Source organism: Choloepus didactylus, chromosome 21 (genome assembly GCF_015220235.1).
Source record: "Choloepus didactylus isolate mChoDid1 chromosome 21, mChoDid1.pri, whole genome shotgun sequence".
Lineage (NCBI taxonomy): Eukaryota > Metazoa > Chordata > Mammalia > Pilosa > Megalonychidae > Choloepus > Choloepus didactylus.
In genome coordinates, this window is record NC_051327.1 from 26,551,932 (window position 1) to 26,568,176 (window position 16,245).

At 53.4% G+C, this 16,245-nt stretch overlaps 1 protein-coding gene across 1 annotated transcript in view; it reads right to left on the bottom strand.

Annotated features, from left to right (window-relative positions):
- Window positions 1-12,756: 12,756 nt before the first annotated feature.
- The window catches only part of DNAAF5 (dynein axonemal assembly factor 5), a 39,749-nt gene continuing 36,260 nt past the window's right edge, over window positions 12,757-16,245 (bottom strand). Inside the window, exon 13 of the mRNA XM_037814049.1 lies at window positions 12,757-13,429. Coding sequence (XP_037669977.1) covers window positions 13,293-13,429 — 137 coding nt within the window. The 3' untranslated portion in view covers window positions 12,757-13,292. The remainder of the gene's footprint in view (window positions 13,430-16,245) is intronic.

A 16,245-nucleotide genomic window follows, 5' to 3' on the forward strand; every position in this document is an offset into this window, starting at 1 on the left:
GTTCCGCAGGTTTTACTTACAGATCCTACGCTGTGCTCTCGGGCATTCCTCCCAACCCAGGACGGCGTATGATGAGTGGATGGTCTTGCCCGTTCCCCCGCAATTATTCTGGACCATCCACTAGCCGTTTCTGGGTTTCTTGTAGTTGTTCCAGGGGGACCACTCAGCCTCCACTCCTCTCTCTGCCGCCATCCTGCCCGAGTCTGCTCTTTTACGTTTTATTCAAGACACTTTATAATTCAAATGGTTTAAACCTACTGGGGGCTTGTGAGGCTGACACTCCTTGCCCCAGTGAGGCCTTCGGGCAGGAGCCCACGAGGGACCCCGCGGGCCACAGCTCCCAGGCGGCTCCCTCCTCTTGGCTTGGACTTCAGGAACCTGGACTCCGCTCCGTCCACCCAGTCACTCACACACGGTTCACCCAGTGACCATCCACTGGCACCCGAAGGTGGAGCGCTGGCCCTGGCCCTGCTCTCAGAAGCCACAGGGTCCCATGTGCCGGGGCGGGAGGCTCGGCGTGGCCCCTTCTCGCAAGGGCAAACCCCGGCAAGCCCTGACTCCCTGACCCATGTCCCAGAGCCGAGCCGCCAGGCCCGGGTGCCAGGAGCGCGCGAGTGTGGCTGCCAGTGCTTCCAGCTCCCAGCCGGGACGGGGCCACACGAACTGCCCCCAAATGCAGCCGCCTAATGATGGCAGGAACCGGGTGCACACAGGCTACTGCTTTAGCACAGAACAGGTACGCCTCTGTGTTACACGTTATTCTATACCGTCCACTTTTTGTTACACTAATGCTATTATTTAAACAAACAGCCGCGGGACTAGCGACGACAAGCAATTAGTTGTCTTTAATAGTACGAACAGTGAGAAAACTAACAAATTTCTTATGGTGTTTCTGCCCTCTGGTACAGTAATTTATTTTAAAATGTTTAAAATCTTTTTATTGGATAACTGAATTTTGTAGGCTTTAGCATAACACCCTCAAGACACAGAAATATCAGATTTTTTATCATTGAAATTTTTATTGTGTTAATGGTAGATTCACCTGCAGTTGTACAAGGCAATGCAGACAGGTTCCTGCCATCGACACTGGCCCAGTCCCCCCACAGGTAGCATTTTGCAAAACTGGTACAAAATCACAACCAGGATGACCTCACCACAGCCCCCCAATCTTACTCGGGTTTCACTTGTGTGTGTCGTTCTCTATACTCAGCACGTGTGTAGGTTTGTCTGCCGTGCGCCACGTTGTCCTTTCGTCACCACCTCCCTCCCCGACCCTGTCTCTAAGCCCTGATGACCACTCAGCTGTCCTCTACGTCCAAAACGTCACTTCAAAGACGTTACATAAGTGAAATCACACTATATGTCAACTCCTGGAATCGGTTTTCTTCACTCAAATTCCCTGGAGAGTCCCCCAGGGTGGGTGTGTGGATATTTCACTCCCTTTTATTGTATGGCTTTTAAAAGGGGAGTGTAAATATAGCGGGGCTGAGCAGGCAGCTGTCTCCCACGCTAAAGGGAACAGCGACCACGTGTCTCCTTCTGCCCCATGACGCAGCAGGGGTTTTTATTCCTTCTGTTTCCTTTCTGGGTAATCCTGCCCACCTCCTCGGACGCCCTGCTCTGGCTTAGTAGTGAAACGACACAGCGAATTACGAGCTGCTCCAGCGTCACACTCCGTCCTGACCGCCCGGGACCGCAGCGACCCCGGTCAGCCCGGGGAGACGACGTCTTACTCACCAGCAACACGGGTTCACGTCCAGCTCCCCAGGACTCTCCGTCCACTCGGCAGCCAGAGCTGCTGGTGGAGCCCGTCCCCAGCAGGCACCCACGGCTGGAATGGCCGTGGTTAACACTCCACAGCATGTCGGAAGTCACCACACATTAAACCTTTTTCTCAGGAAAATGTTTTTAACTCACATGGACTATTTAAGCTACAGTTTCAGGAAAGGAGTTGAGAAAGTCATGTTAAAATTGGCTGCCCTTTTCTGGCAGTGTTCTGAAGCAGTCTAATTTCCAAAACATGAGTCGTTTTTCTGTGTCAGTTACTGTCACAGCCGGCACTTATCATCGGACAACTGGGGAGTGGCCATCCCTCCCAGTTTCGAGATCACAGTTTCTGGGAGCCGGGGGACATTTGTTTCCCGAGTCCCCTCATCGCTCGATACGTTGTAGCAAGTGCAATGGTGGTAAGGTCTGCCCCACTGGCTGTAATCTTTTCCCCAATGCATCCCCACATTCGAGAAGGACCTTCTTATTGTCCCACACTTTGACAACTATGATTTTAACATCTTTTCTGCAGCTGGTGACAGAAAAGACATCCTGTGGGCACCTGCCTAAGGAGGATTTCTCCCCCCAGAGTTGAAAATCTAATTGTTTCTGCACATTTTGAGGATGCTGAAAGGTGAGGCCATGAAAGTGCCATCATCACAGGTGAGTAAACCACATGCCAGGTGAGCTCAGAACCCACGGCCCAACAGCTGTGTGCACCCAGCTGTGCTGGGCCAGTCTCCACACAAAGCACAACAGCGAATCCACGGGAAGCCAGCGGCTGTGCACTCGCGCTGCACCCAGGGGCATCACCAGGAGGGATGGCGAGGAGCCGGCGAGGTGACCGCACATCGTGGCTGTGGCCTCCTGGGGCCAGGGGACAGGCCAGCGGCAGCGCCTGAAGGGATGGCGAGGAGCCGGCGAGGTGACCGCACATCGCGGCTGTGGCCTCCTGGGGCCTGGGAACAGGCCAGCGGCAGCGCCTGAAGGGATGGCGAGGAGCCGGCGAGGTGACCGCACATCGCGGCTGTGGCCTCCTGGGGCCAGGGGACAGGCCAGCGGCAGTGCTTGGGGCAGACAACCTACGCTGCACCTGCTCAACGCTGAGAACTGCGCTGCTTTCAGCACCTATCTGGGGCTGGGATGTGGGTCTTGTACTTGCCCACACTGCCCTTCCTGGCTTCTGGGCAGAGCGGGATGGCGGTGGCCGACCAGGGGTCGTGGAGAGGCACCATCTGTACACAACGCATGCCGGCACCAGAGATGAGTGTGGAAGAATGTAAAATACTCACTATTTTAACAGTGATCAGCCGGGGAAGGGCTTTTTTGATACATTGGGTTAGCTACAATTTATTACCAAAATTAACGCCACCTGTTTCTCTGTACTTTTTAACTTGCCTTCGGGCTGCATTCGGCCCCCACTGGCTGCACCGGTGTCGTCCGAGGCGGGGGTGGGTCTGCTCACCGCCGCCCCCCAGAGCCTCCCCCAGGGCCTGGCCCCCATAGATCCAGTGGATTCCAGATCCATTAGCTTGCGTGGACACATTCCCCTTGGAAAATGTTAAGTCAGGAAAAAGAAAAAATATCTAATAAGTTTTATGTCAGCTTTTGTTTCAGCAAACGCCAGGTTTCCGTTTCTCAGCCCAATGTGCCATGTGTGAGCTGCTGGCCCCCTCTGCCCGGCGGGGAGCCCCTCTGCTTGCGGAGAAACGGCCGGGAGTTACCGGAGGTGGCTCGTGGGCACTTCTGGTCACCCCTCGCCAGCCCCTCAAGGCGTGTGCAGCAGTCATTACAGGACAGGCAGCATGAGGGACACGGGGGAGCTGCCCTCACCCTCGGCGGAAGGCGGGGTGCCCCGTGACTGGTGGCACCTCACTCGCCGCCAGGGCCTTTGCCGAGGGTGGGAACTGCCTCGGGTGCAGGGGGCCCAGCAGAGGGGCTTGATGGGCAGCCTGGACCCGTCCCCTCGGAGTTGGGCCAGCGGCAGTGATGGCAGATGTGACGTCAGCATGGACACCCCTCAACCAAGCCCTCGTCTGCGAGGGGAGTTCCCTGGAGCCCGGGTTCCTACCGCGGAGCCGCTGTCCCCCAGCAGCTTGTGGCCCCAAGCAGCCTGTGGGAGGTGCCTGGGGAGCCCCTGCTCGCAGCCGGACGCCCACATCGCTCACCGCCGGCTTTCGATTCCCAAAGTAGCAGCGAAAGCAGCCACGGGGATGTGCCCCTCCTGCTGCAGGCCCGGCACTCGGCTCTGCTCAGGGCCGCACACAGGCTGCCTTATTTCGTCCTCGCCGCCTTATTTTATCCTCACTGCAGAAGAGCACATCGGGGAGAGAGCTGCCAAGCTGCACTGCTGCTCCACGCGGACCCAACGCACGACTGCCAGGCGAAGCGCCAACCGTGTCGCCGACCACAGACTCAACGATGCAAACATGAAAGTCTTTCAGAAACTTAAAAACTATGGATCTCCCTGAGGTTACTCTGTGCAGGCTGCAGCTAGATATGCCAAACGGCCACAGTATGGTGAGCCCAAGTCAGCAGCAGTCCCCAAAACCCTACAGAATACCTGGGTCCCTATCTGAGACTCTGTAAAAGTTTCATTCACCAAGTTTATTCGTCGGAAACTTATATCCTCCAGAGAGCTCCTGTGCCAGCTAAGTCTCCAACACCAGAGCAACTGGCTCTTCAAGAACATCAACCAGATGTGCCCCCTTTTCCCATAATGTCGACACCCCTTTTCAATATGAACGAGTTAGGGTGGTCACGGCCTAGACATCCCCGAAGATTGGGAAACTGATTAAACTAGAGGAAGGGTAGAACAGACAAGACGGAATTTAACAAAGGATTATGAATACTGAATCTCCATATAACTATCTTTTTTTAGTTGCTAGGGTTTTAGCATAGCTAGAAGGAAAGAAGTGAAATGGTGGCACTTAAGCCATAGCATTCTTTGAAATTTGCTCTGTAGTTAGTTGCAGCTCGCATGCATTTTCGGTGGGAATGTAAAAGTACTTCGGGAAACAGATCAGCAGTTTATTCCAGAGTCAAACATCTACTCATCACGCCCTCTGGCCATTCTACTCCTAGCACTTGCCCAAGAGAAATGAAAACATATGTCCGCACAAAGACTTGTACAAGAACATTCATGGCGGCTTTATTCATAATTGAACTAGTAAAAACAAATGTCCATCACCCAGCAAATAGATGAAACCATGGCACATCCATGCAGTGAAGCCTGCTCGGCAATACAAATGGAATAAACTACAGACGCAGCAACATGGACACGTCTCAAAAACATCACACTGAGCAAAAGAAGAGTCAACAGATCACACCGCGCAATTCCATCTATATGACGCCCCAGAAAGACAAACCTAATCTGCAGGGACAGAGAGTGGATCGGTGGTGGCTGGGGCGGGATGCAGGTGGGTTCGACTGGGAAGAGAAAGCTTCTGGGGCAACGGTGATGTGCCCTGTCTTGAGGGGACTGCACGACTGTCTATATTTGTCAAAACTCATAAAAATGTTCATTTAAGACGGGCCATTTCAATGCATGTAAATTAAATCTCAATAAAGTTGATTTAAGAAAAAGATACTTTTAAAAGTAAAAGGTAGAAATAAAAAGATCAATAGAAGGGCTAGAAAATAAAGCCAAATAACTCTTCCTGGACACAGAAAAAGTGACCAAAAAGGAAAGAGGAGGAGGAGGAGGAGGAGAGAAAACAGTGAGAAACGCTGAGTGACGCTGAGGACTGATTGAGGACATGTGCATCAGATACACAGACGTCTGGAAAGAGAGAACGGGGAACCGAGAGGACACTCTTGAAAAACTGCAGAAGGCGAAGGGGCTCCTCAAGCACAGAACTGGGTGAACGGAAAAAAGACCCTCTCTGGACCCGTGCTTGTGAATTTCAGAACATCGAGGGTAAAGGGAAAACTTCAGTCAGCTGGAGATAAAACTCAAGACGCTACGAAGGAACGGGCATCAGACCGTCAGCAGGAGGGCAGCAGAGCAGACTCCTGACTTCAGAGGGGAGATTCGAATCCAGAATCTACGCCCGGTTACGGGGGCAGAACGAAAGGCACTTTCAGGCACGTGAAGGCACCTCTCTCTGAAGAACTGCATGGGACGTACTCCAGCAGCGGGTCTAAGTGACCCGGGGGAAGGGGTCCTGAGGGTTCCAGGAGGGAAATCGAGGGGGACAGCAAGGCGGGGAGCTGGGCGACTGTGAGGATATGGTGGAGGCCCGCTCTCCTTGTGCCAATGTGAGAAAAGAAAGGCAATCAGAAACTCGAAACACAAAATAAAAAGCTGTACATTAAAGAACTGGTCCAAATATGAAGCAACCTGGTCTGTGGCATTATTTTGAGCAATTCATAAAATAGAACAAACGAAATCATTTGACTTTATGCCAGGAATCTTTTTCATTAAGCAGCGAGGACTGTGACATTGGGCTTGTAGAGAACATGGCATCCGGGCGGCTGGGGCTGTTCAATAATAAAATATATAAAATGTATATACAACCAGCATCACAATGCTGCTGCTGATTGGTTTTAGAATCAACCTATAAGCAAACTGTGGAAAAGCAAATACTCACAATCTGTTCCAACTGAAACTAGCACTCTCGACAATGTGAAGTGAATGTGTAGCTGGCACGAGTGGGGAGGTGGAGGGCGGGGGGAGAGGCGGAGAACCCGACAGGACCCTGGTCTTACGGGGTGGGGGGTGGACAAAGACCCCACCCAAGGAGGGAGGATGAGACCAAGGGGTGTGTGTGGTTTCACGCCACTTGGGAGAGCCCAAAACAAGACCCGCCTGCAATAAGCCCATTTGCCTGCGTCCACTTGAAAAGCTTTTTTTTTTAATTTTCTAGTTTTGAAATAAATTTAGACTTGCAGAGAAGTTGCAAAACTAGTACAGAGTTTGTATGTTGTCTTCACCAGCTTCCCCGAATGTTAGCATCTTACGTGACGGTGCAGATATCAAAACCGGGAAGTGAACCCTAGGACAAAACTGCTGGCCAAACTCCAAACTCCAATCAAGACTTCACCGTTTTCCTATCAATGTCCTCTCCTGTCTGGGCTGAGCCAGGTCCAACTGCATCTCGTTGTCCCGCCTCCTTGGTCTCCTCCCTGCTTTCATGACCGTGGCTCTCTTGGAAAGCACTGGCCAGTTATCTTGTAGAATGTCACCCAGTTGGGTCTGTCTGAGGTTTTCTCAGGATTAGACAGAGGTCACATGTCTCTCGAGGACACACGTCCCTCACCTCCATCACAGGAAGATGGCACCAGCTGAGTTCCCTTTATAACTGATAAATATCTTGGGGAAGATAATTGAAACTCAGCCTTGTCACCCGCTGTCAGCCACATCCTCCCTCAAAGGCAGATACGAAGTTGGGACGGGGGGTACATTTCAAGGCCCAGGTCAGTGAGGGACAGAGACAAGAAAATGTGGACAGAGACTGTTTCCAGCCCCAGGTCTGAAAGACCTTCCCCACCCTGGAGGAAGCAGCAGCCAGTAATCGTTTCTTTGCCTTGGAGACAGCTGCAGTGCTGTGTCAGCTTAGGAAGTCCTCTACCACAGGTAGAGCCCTGCATCAAGACAGATTTTGGCTGGCAAGGTGAGGACACAGAAATCCTGCAGTTTCAGCTCACCAGTGTAGACACAGCCTGTATTTGGAGGCAAAGCAGCTTCTGAGCATGATTAAGTTACTGAACGGTGCCATTTGCTGGACAGTCCAGAAAGTGCAAGGGAATTTAAACACTTAAAAAGATGCTCCAGACTCTGTCTTAGGACCACAGGAGCTGGTCTACATGCCCTGTAGGGAAACCCGGCCCTGTTTTCACTGAGAAATAGGGAATACCCAACTGTCAAAGCAGGGCTCTAAAACAAACCCAGGTCTTGCTGACTGGTGGAAAATAGAGCACCACTGGAAGCCAGATTTGTATTACCACACACAGTGAACTTGCTGGGGTGCCCAGTGCCTACCTCCCATCTCTGTGGCAGGCAAGGCGGGAACCTGATTTTGGGGAGAAGACTGGGGGGCAGAGCCAATCTGACAACTGGCTAATGAAATAGCAAAAGAAAAGACAGAGATCAAAGACAACTAATAAGAAAATCCTAGGCAAAAGAGAGAAAACCGTCTCCAGAATAAACTAATCAAGAAAATCAGATGCCTAGACAGCAAAAAATCATGAGCGACACCAGGAAAAAAGAAGATATGGCTCAGTCAAAGGAACAAACTAACACCTCATCTGAGATTCAGGAGTAGAAACAACTAATTAAAGATGTTCAAACAAATCTTCTAAACCAAGTCAACGAGTTGAAAGAAAATACGACAAAATAGATGAAGGATATAAAGAAGACACTGGGTGACCATAAAGAAGAATTCACAAGCTTGAAAAAACAAATGGCAGAACTTATGGACTGAAAGGCACAAAAGAAGAGATGACAAACATAATGGAGACATACAACAGCAGACTTGGAGAGGCAGAAGAAAGGATTAGTGAACTAGAGGACAGGACATCTGAAATCCTACACACAAAAGAGCAGATAGGGAAAAGAATGGAAAAACATGAGCAGGGGCTCAGGGAACTGAGTGACAACATGAAGTGCATGAATATACATGAATATACATGTATCCCAGAAGGAAAAGAGAAGGGAAAAGGGGTGGAAGGAATAAAAGAGGAAATAATCAATGAAAATTTCACAACTCTTACAAAAGACATAAAATTACAGATTCAAAAAGTAAAGGTCACTCTGGAGGGTATTCTTATGCACTATATAGATATCCCTTTTTAGTTTTTAGTGTATTGGAATAGCTAGAAGGAAATACCTGAAACTGTTGAACTGCAACCCAGTAGCCTTGACTCTTGAAGACGATCGTATAACTATGTAGATTACGTGGTGTGACTGTGTAATTGTGAAAAACTCGTGGCTCACACCCCCTTTATCCAGTGTATGGACAGATGAGTAGACATATGGAGACAAAAAGTAAATGAATAGGGAGGGATGGGATGTTTTGAGTGTTCTCTTTTACTTTAATTTTTATTCTTATTCTTTATTTTTGCAGTAACAAAAATGTTCAAAAATTGTGGTGATGAATGCACAACTATATGATGGTACTGTGAATAAATGATTGTACACTTTGGATGAATGTGTGGTATGTGAATATATCTCAGTAACATTGAATTAAAAAATAAAAAACAAATAAAGAAAACCAAACCAGTGTTCTGCTCTGACAGGGCCACCTCTGGAACAATAACTCAGGGAAATGCCCTGGTGGCTTGAGCCCGTGGGTCTCGCCAGAAATGCCAATTCTCAGACCCCACCCCAGACCTTCTGCATCAGAAACCCGGGCCCAGAGACCTGGGTTGAGGAGCAGGGGGTGGGGGAGAGCCCTTCCTGCCCCAGGCAGCAGGAAGAGGTTGGTGTGAGCACACTCTCCACCCAGCCCCTTCCCAGTGGAGCTGACCGACAATTTTCTGGGGGGAAGCTCCTCCCACGCGGTCAGGGGCCCAGGAAGACACACAGCTCCTGGGATGCCTCCCTCGGCCCCAGGGCCAGCACTGCCGGGCTCCCCTCGGCCCTACTGGCTCCTGACGCTGCGGGAAGCAGCTACCTGTGTGCCCCCACTGCCAGGACCCCCAAGGGTTCCCAGACTCTTCTGGAACATGGTCACCTGAGGAGGCCCCCCCGGCAGGCCCCTCCACTCCCCAAGGACGAGCTTGCTCTGACCTGCTCCACACACCACCAGCAGCAAAGCTGAGGCTTCCAGGGCAAGGGGGTGGCCCCTGGCAGCAGATGGCAGAGGGTGTGCCAAGGCGCCCAAGGCAGTGGCCTCCGCTGATGCTCAAACGTTGGTAACTCCTGGGCTCCCCCACTTTTCATTTCACGTTACAGCAGCGGAGCACCTGTCAACCACCTGTCAAGCACAAAGAGGATAAACACGGGGAAGGGCTGGCAAGAAGGCAGTGGGTGACCCTTGTCCCAGGTGTGGATGCCCAGCAGGACCCTCTGCTGCCCTGGGGCAAAGGTCACCAAGGCCAGGCTGCGCAGGGGGACAGCAGAGGGTGCCGGGGGGCTCTGAGATGCTCCAGTTGCTGAGCCACAAGAAGCTGTGTATTCTCCTCCAGGAAGATCACGTTCCCAAACGGCAACTCTGAGCCTGGGTCTTGTCCTGAGATGTCGCTGAGGGTGTCACGTTGTGTGTGATTCTCACAGCTCTTTCCAAAACAAATTAATTCTGCTTCATTAACCAGGGAAGGAAGCACTTGCCACAGCACTTCAATGAGAATTGCTAGTTGCTAAACCGTGACCCCAAGAAAAGGTCCAAGGCCTCCAAACACCCCTGCATGGCACCCTGAGCCCCAAAGAGCTGGACCTGAGAGTGAAAACCAGCCCAGAGGCCTGTCGCTGTGAGACTCCCTGGAGCAGGCACTGACATCTCGCCCTGGCACCCAGTCCCTGCCCGAGTTCGAGGGCTGCCGCCGCCGTGCGTGCCTTCCCACCTCAGCCCAAACCGTGCCCTCACCTTCTGAAGATGGAAACATAAGGAAGCTCACACCTAATTCTAAATGGGGGCCTCCACCTGCTGATGCCATGTGCCGTCAGCCCAGAGCAGGTAACTGCCCAGCTGCTTCAAACGACACTTCCAGTCAGTGAGGACGGCCGTGGGCCGTAGCCATCAGGGGACACGCGAAGCTTCTGGCCCGGGAGCCTCCATCCCCCGCGAGATGGAGAGTCACGTGGAAGGACAAGACCCCAGTCGGAGGAGGGAGGCTCGGCCTTGAGGGGAGAACCCCCAGGCCCCGGCACCACCCACAGCAGCCTGGACAGCAGGGAACCCCCGTCCCTGCCGGCGGGAGCGGCCCGAGTCGCCCTCCTCTGCCCGATGTCACGGGGCTGTGCCAGGACACGGGAGGACCTGTTAATGGGAGGGACGCCGGAGGCCTCTACCAGCTGTCGGCCTTGCCTCGTCCTCCAAGCTCAGGCAGGTGATCGTTTCTGAGGTTTTCACGCTTTTCCTCAGTTTCACGCACACATGCAGTTTCACGCACACATGCACGTAGAGCGAGCAGCGGATGGAGCTTCTGTGTGGACAGAATGTGATTCTGCCATCAGAAGCAGGGCAAAGAGCAGCTCTGCCTGGCTTCGATTCTGTGTGACAGAAACCGTGCAGAACGCGCTTACCCCCGGCTTCTCAGCTCAGCCCAATGTCTGTGAGTCGCCCACGTCGCCTGTGCCCCTTTGCCCCCATATGCGGTTCTGTTTATGGAGTGATGACAGTTTGCTTTCTCACTGGCGGCTTCTGAGGATGTTCACTCTCTGGCCTTCTGCAGATCGCTGGCCCCTGGGCTGGTGGGTGGACGACGAGCCCATGGCCGGGAACCCTGTTAGGCAGTAAAGACGAGCAAGCCGCTGCTACACGCAGCCCAACAAACCTCAAACACCTGTGCCAGGTGAAAGAAACCAGACGCAGCAGACTACATATTGTGAGTCCATTTCTATGTAATTTCTAGAAAGGGCAAAACTACAGTGGCAGCAGCAGGGCCGTGGTTGCCTACAGCAGGAGGCAGTGGGGGTGGTGCCGGCAGGCGGCCTGAGACTGGGGTGAAGGACGGGCTGGCGATTACACAACTCTGTACGTTTACCAGAACTCGCCGACCCGGACACCTGGAATGGGCAGTGTACCGGTTTGCTGAAGCAGCTGAAATGCAGTACACCAAAAATGGACTGGCTTTTACAATGGGGGTTTATTCACAAATATACAGCCCTAAGGCCATGAAAATGCCCCAATTACGGCATCAACGGGACGATACCTTCTCTGAAGAAAGGCCGCTGGCATCTGGGTTTCCTGTCATGTGGGAAGGCGTCTGACTGGAGTCTGCTGGGCCTCCCCTGGGGTTAGCTTCTCATTTCCGTGGCTTTGTCCAGAATGTCCTCTCCTGGGGGCAACTCTGGATTACATCTCTTAGCTTCTCTCCAAACGTCTTTGTTTGCATCTCTAAGCGTCTGGGCCTCGTCGGCTCTGAGCTCTCGCTCCCTGAGCTCTTAAGGACTCCAGTAGACTAATTAAGACTCACCCTGAATGGGCGGGGTCATGTCTCCACGGACACAACCTAATCAAAAGGTCCCACCCACAACAGGTCTGCCCCCACAAGACTGGATTCAAAGAACATGGTCTTTTACGGGGGTACAGAACAGTTCCAGACCAGCACAGGTGAATTCTATGGTAAGTGAACAACGGAGCTGTCAAGCAAACTTGAGGGAGTGTGCCCGTGTCCTGCTGCTCTCCCACCCGGCTCGCGGGAGTCGGGCTCCATGCGTATTCGCTCTCGGAGATCAGTGAGGAGCTTCTCGGGTCTCAGACTCTTAACCCCCGGCAGGCTGAGTTTTCCTAGACACAGAACCCAGGACTGCAGGGCAGGCCGGGCCGAGCCACAGCAGCACCGTCTCTGGGGCTTCCCTCTGGGGGGACGGAAGTCCAAGGGCCCCACTGCTTCTCCCATGTTCCCATTCTCTCGGACTGTGACTGCTGTGCGGCGGCTGCCCTGCCCTGTCCTCAGCCCTGCTGCCGTCTCCCTGGGTCCCGGGACCCTGACTGTAGGAAGTGCCAGCTCAGCACTGCCTGGAGGACGCTGGGCCCAGCAGCCTGACTTGGTGCTCAGGCGAGCCTGCGGGCAGCATCTAACTTGTGCCTGGGAGACGCAGAGGGCAGCAGAGGGCGCATGGGAGACCCCCACAGCCGTCACTCTCGGGGACGGTCAGGGCATGGAGATGAGGCAGCACACAGGCGGGGACACTGCTCCAGGGCCTGGCTGGCTTGGGGACCCCCACCTGGAGCCCAGAGGGGCCATACGGCAGGGTGGGCCACAGCCCCTCGGCCCCGCATTCTTGAGGTTGGATCATTTTGAGGTTAAACCCAAGGAAAAAAATGAGCAGTTTCTAGAAATGCCAATTATTACTAAAACCCACAAAGGCAGCCACACAAAAAAATTATAAATATTTTAATTAAATTTTCAAACACCAAAGCATAAATGTTAATATTTGATTGTTGGAAAGTACACACAGCATCTTTTTCCTTGTGTTGCCTCAAGTGCTGGCCTGTGGAACCAATGCCCCTGAGACTGGGTCATTTAGGCACTTGGGTGCTGAAACGGTTAGAGACTAAAATACAGCTTCACTGCTGGTTACAGGAGAGCAACCAAAATCATATGATCAAACACGCTACTTTCCACAGTTAGCCTTACTGACTTAAGAAAAACAGTGACCTTATCATAACACTTTAGATGCCAGAAATTTTAAAATGGGAAAACTCCCCTAACGCCAGCTCCTGGGGCTCCGGGCTCCCTTTCGTCGCTTTGCTGAGGCCTTAAGGGTGAAACACTTTCTCCTCTGCTTTGGCTTCCTCAGGGTCGAGGCAGCCCGGGCCCAGTGGAAGCTGCCACCGTTGGTTCTGGCTCGGACGCCTCCTGCCTCACGGTCTTGCTTGTGGCCTCGGGTGCCGGACGCCGGGTGCCCGGGGCCCTCAGCGGGCAGCCGCCAGCGCCTGCAGGTGACGCAGGAGCTGCTGGCAGCGGTCGGGGCAGCGGTGCTTGTGGAGCACGGCCTCCGCCTCCCGCGCGAGGAGGCCGGGGAACAGGGTGCTGCCCTCCTCAAGGACCTCTGCAAGAAGCACAAGGCTGTAAGTGCGCGGCCAGCGAGCCCGCAGCCACCCCTCCCTGACTGCAGCCCCCGTCCCCACGCGCTAACAAGCATCACGTTCAATTACAGCCTCTGCAGAAGCATTTCAAACACCAGACGTTGCTGGGTTAATACGCAAAAACAGTCACGACGGGGACAAGAATAACTGAAAATCAACCAAACCTGAGGGGGCCGCTGGCCTGAGAGAGGACTGGGGGCCCTGGGCGGTGGCACGTGCCCGGCTTAGGGGCGGGCAGGCCTTGGGTGCAGATGGTGATGCGGATGAGACAGGATCAGGGGCGAGTGTGGGTGGAAGACGGTCAGGGGAGAGAAGGCTTGGAGGCCCAGGGACCAAGGAAACCCAGGGGCAGGGGCGTCTGGAACCCGACAGGCAGGAGGTGCCACCGGCTCTGCCCGGCGCTGCTGGGAGGTCAAGCACGGGGTCCGGCAGAGCAGCTCCCAGTGTCCCTGACAAGGGTGAGGGTCATTGGAGGCGAGGCGGGGTCCAAGAGGACGGTAACGGGGGGTGGGGGGTGAGCTCAAGGCTGATGTTTCTGGAAGACGGGACAGACGTCAGCACACCTACAGCTGCGAGAGCCCTGGAGGGAGCGGGGTGGGGTGGCAGCGTGTGGAGCAACCCGGCTTCCCCGTCTCCACCGTCTCCACCTGACAGAGCAAGGCCATGGGGGCCAAGAGGAGCGAGGGGCCCGAGGTCCCCTGCAGTCGGTGTGTGGGGACGCAGGCACTGAGGCCACGTGGGTTTCTTCTGCACATGGCGAGCTGGGAGCGCAGGAGATGGCACCGCGCCCAGCAATGGAGTGACACAATTGCTCACTCTTCCCACTGCAGGGGAGGGACAGAAGACGCGGGGCCTGTACGGATGGTGAGATGAACATGGGGCCCAGGGATGAGGCTCCAGGCCCACAGGACGACATAGCTGCTTGGTGACGCCCACACCACCAGGCCTGTAACTCAGCTGCTGTCGCTTCAAGTGATTTCTGATGTGTTTCCAACTTGTTTCGGGGACCAGAGTGCATCCAGCCAGCTTCCCAGCAGTCCCGGCCGTGGGTGCCACATGGCGAAGCACAGCCACACCCAAACCTGCCAACAGCCCAGTGCTGGACCCTAGAGAGTGAGGCTCAGTGCGGCTCCCAGGCCCGGGGCCCTGAGACCCTGGGCGTTTGGGAGTCACGGCTGTTTTCATGGTAACAGGCTGGGCTCTTTGCCTTTTTACTGCACTAACGGTTGCACTGACGCTGCAAAAGCAACGGTGAATAGTTCCTCGCAAGGTTCCAGAGAGAACTGCCACGTGGCCCAGCAGTCCTGCTCCTGGGTATCGGCCCCAGGAACAGAACGCAGGTCCTGGCACACCAGTGTCCACCACTGCGCAGGGGGCCGCGGCCACGTGGGTCTGCGGTGCCGTTCGGGACAATGAGAGTCTGGACATGGGCAGTGGTGGAAGTCAGGCAGCACCGTTCATGTACTTAACACCCAAGAACTGCCTGCCTAAGATGGTCAAAATGATTTCTACGTTACGTAGACTTTACCATACCTGAAAATAAATAAATTATTAAAAAAAAAAGGCAATGGTGAGTCTTGGCTTAACTCAAAGCACTAGAGCCAAACTTCACCAGCATCTTCGACCCTTCCTGCCACAGACTCAACGGTTTAAAAAACGAAACAAACCAAGTTTTACTTGAGAATGTCCTCCAAAAGTGGAGAGAAGAATTAATGTTACACCTCCGTCCTCCAGCTCTTGCCTTCCAGGAACCTTTCCGAGGAGCATGGCTTTTACTGGAAAGGACAAATGACTGACAGCTGACACAGTCAGGCCTGGTATTTGGCAGAACACTTTCTTGAAAACAAATGGAGACAGTCTGTTGCTTCAGGAAAACTGACGGTATTTGTTGCCAATGATAAAATTCAAAATTTCAAAATTAGAATTACAGAAAACTTGTGTCTGCCACCACAAGCTTCACAGTTCCCCAATACTTTCCTCCTCAAAACTTTTCTGACATGGATGCTAACAACGAGACGGATGCTAACGATGCTAAGGAAGCGCGTCAGCAGAGGGAAGAGCTGTGTAATTCCGTGAGCGGACGTTTCCTGGATGGCCAGAGCACATCGCCACAGGAGGGCCGCTTGGGGTCCTGCTGGGTGGGGGCCGCAGTCCTGGGCAGGGACCCTGAGCCGCACCAGCTAACCGAGGAGGCCGCTGCTGCCCAGCTGTGGTGCGGGATCAACAAAAAATGCCCATGACAGCCTGAAAAGCCTATTAAAGGCTCCTCTCTTCCAACTACATATCCGTGGGAGGCTGGATTTTCATCAACCGACTGAATGCAGAAGTAGGTAAGAGAATCCAGTTGTCTTCTATTAAGCCAGACATTAAGGAGCCTCGAAAAAGTGTGAAACAAGGCCACTGCTCTTGCTAATGTTTTGTTTTGGAAAATACGCTTTTCAAAAACTTGTCATTTATGTCACTGTGCAACAGCTTTGTTAATATTAATAAATATTTGAAAGCTTTCTCAATTTTAGTTTCTACTATGGTAAACACTGATGGACATCACCCACACGATGGTTTGGGGGCAGCCCCAGCTTTAAGGTCTGGGTGGCTCCCGACACGTCTGCACTGGGGCCTCCCCTTAGGGGCTGGCACTGCCACACGGGGGCCCCACCTGGAGAGAGCTGGTGCATCCACATCGCCCAGGACACGGCTCCAAGGGCCAGTCGACCACATCCCTGGCGGGCAGCAGAATTCTTGGATTGGAATCCAAGACCCAGACCTTTCAAAGAGCAGG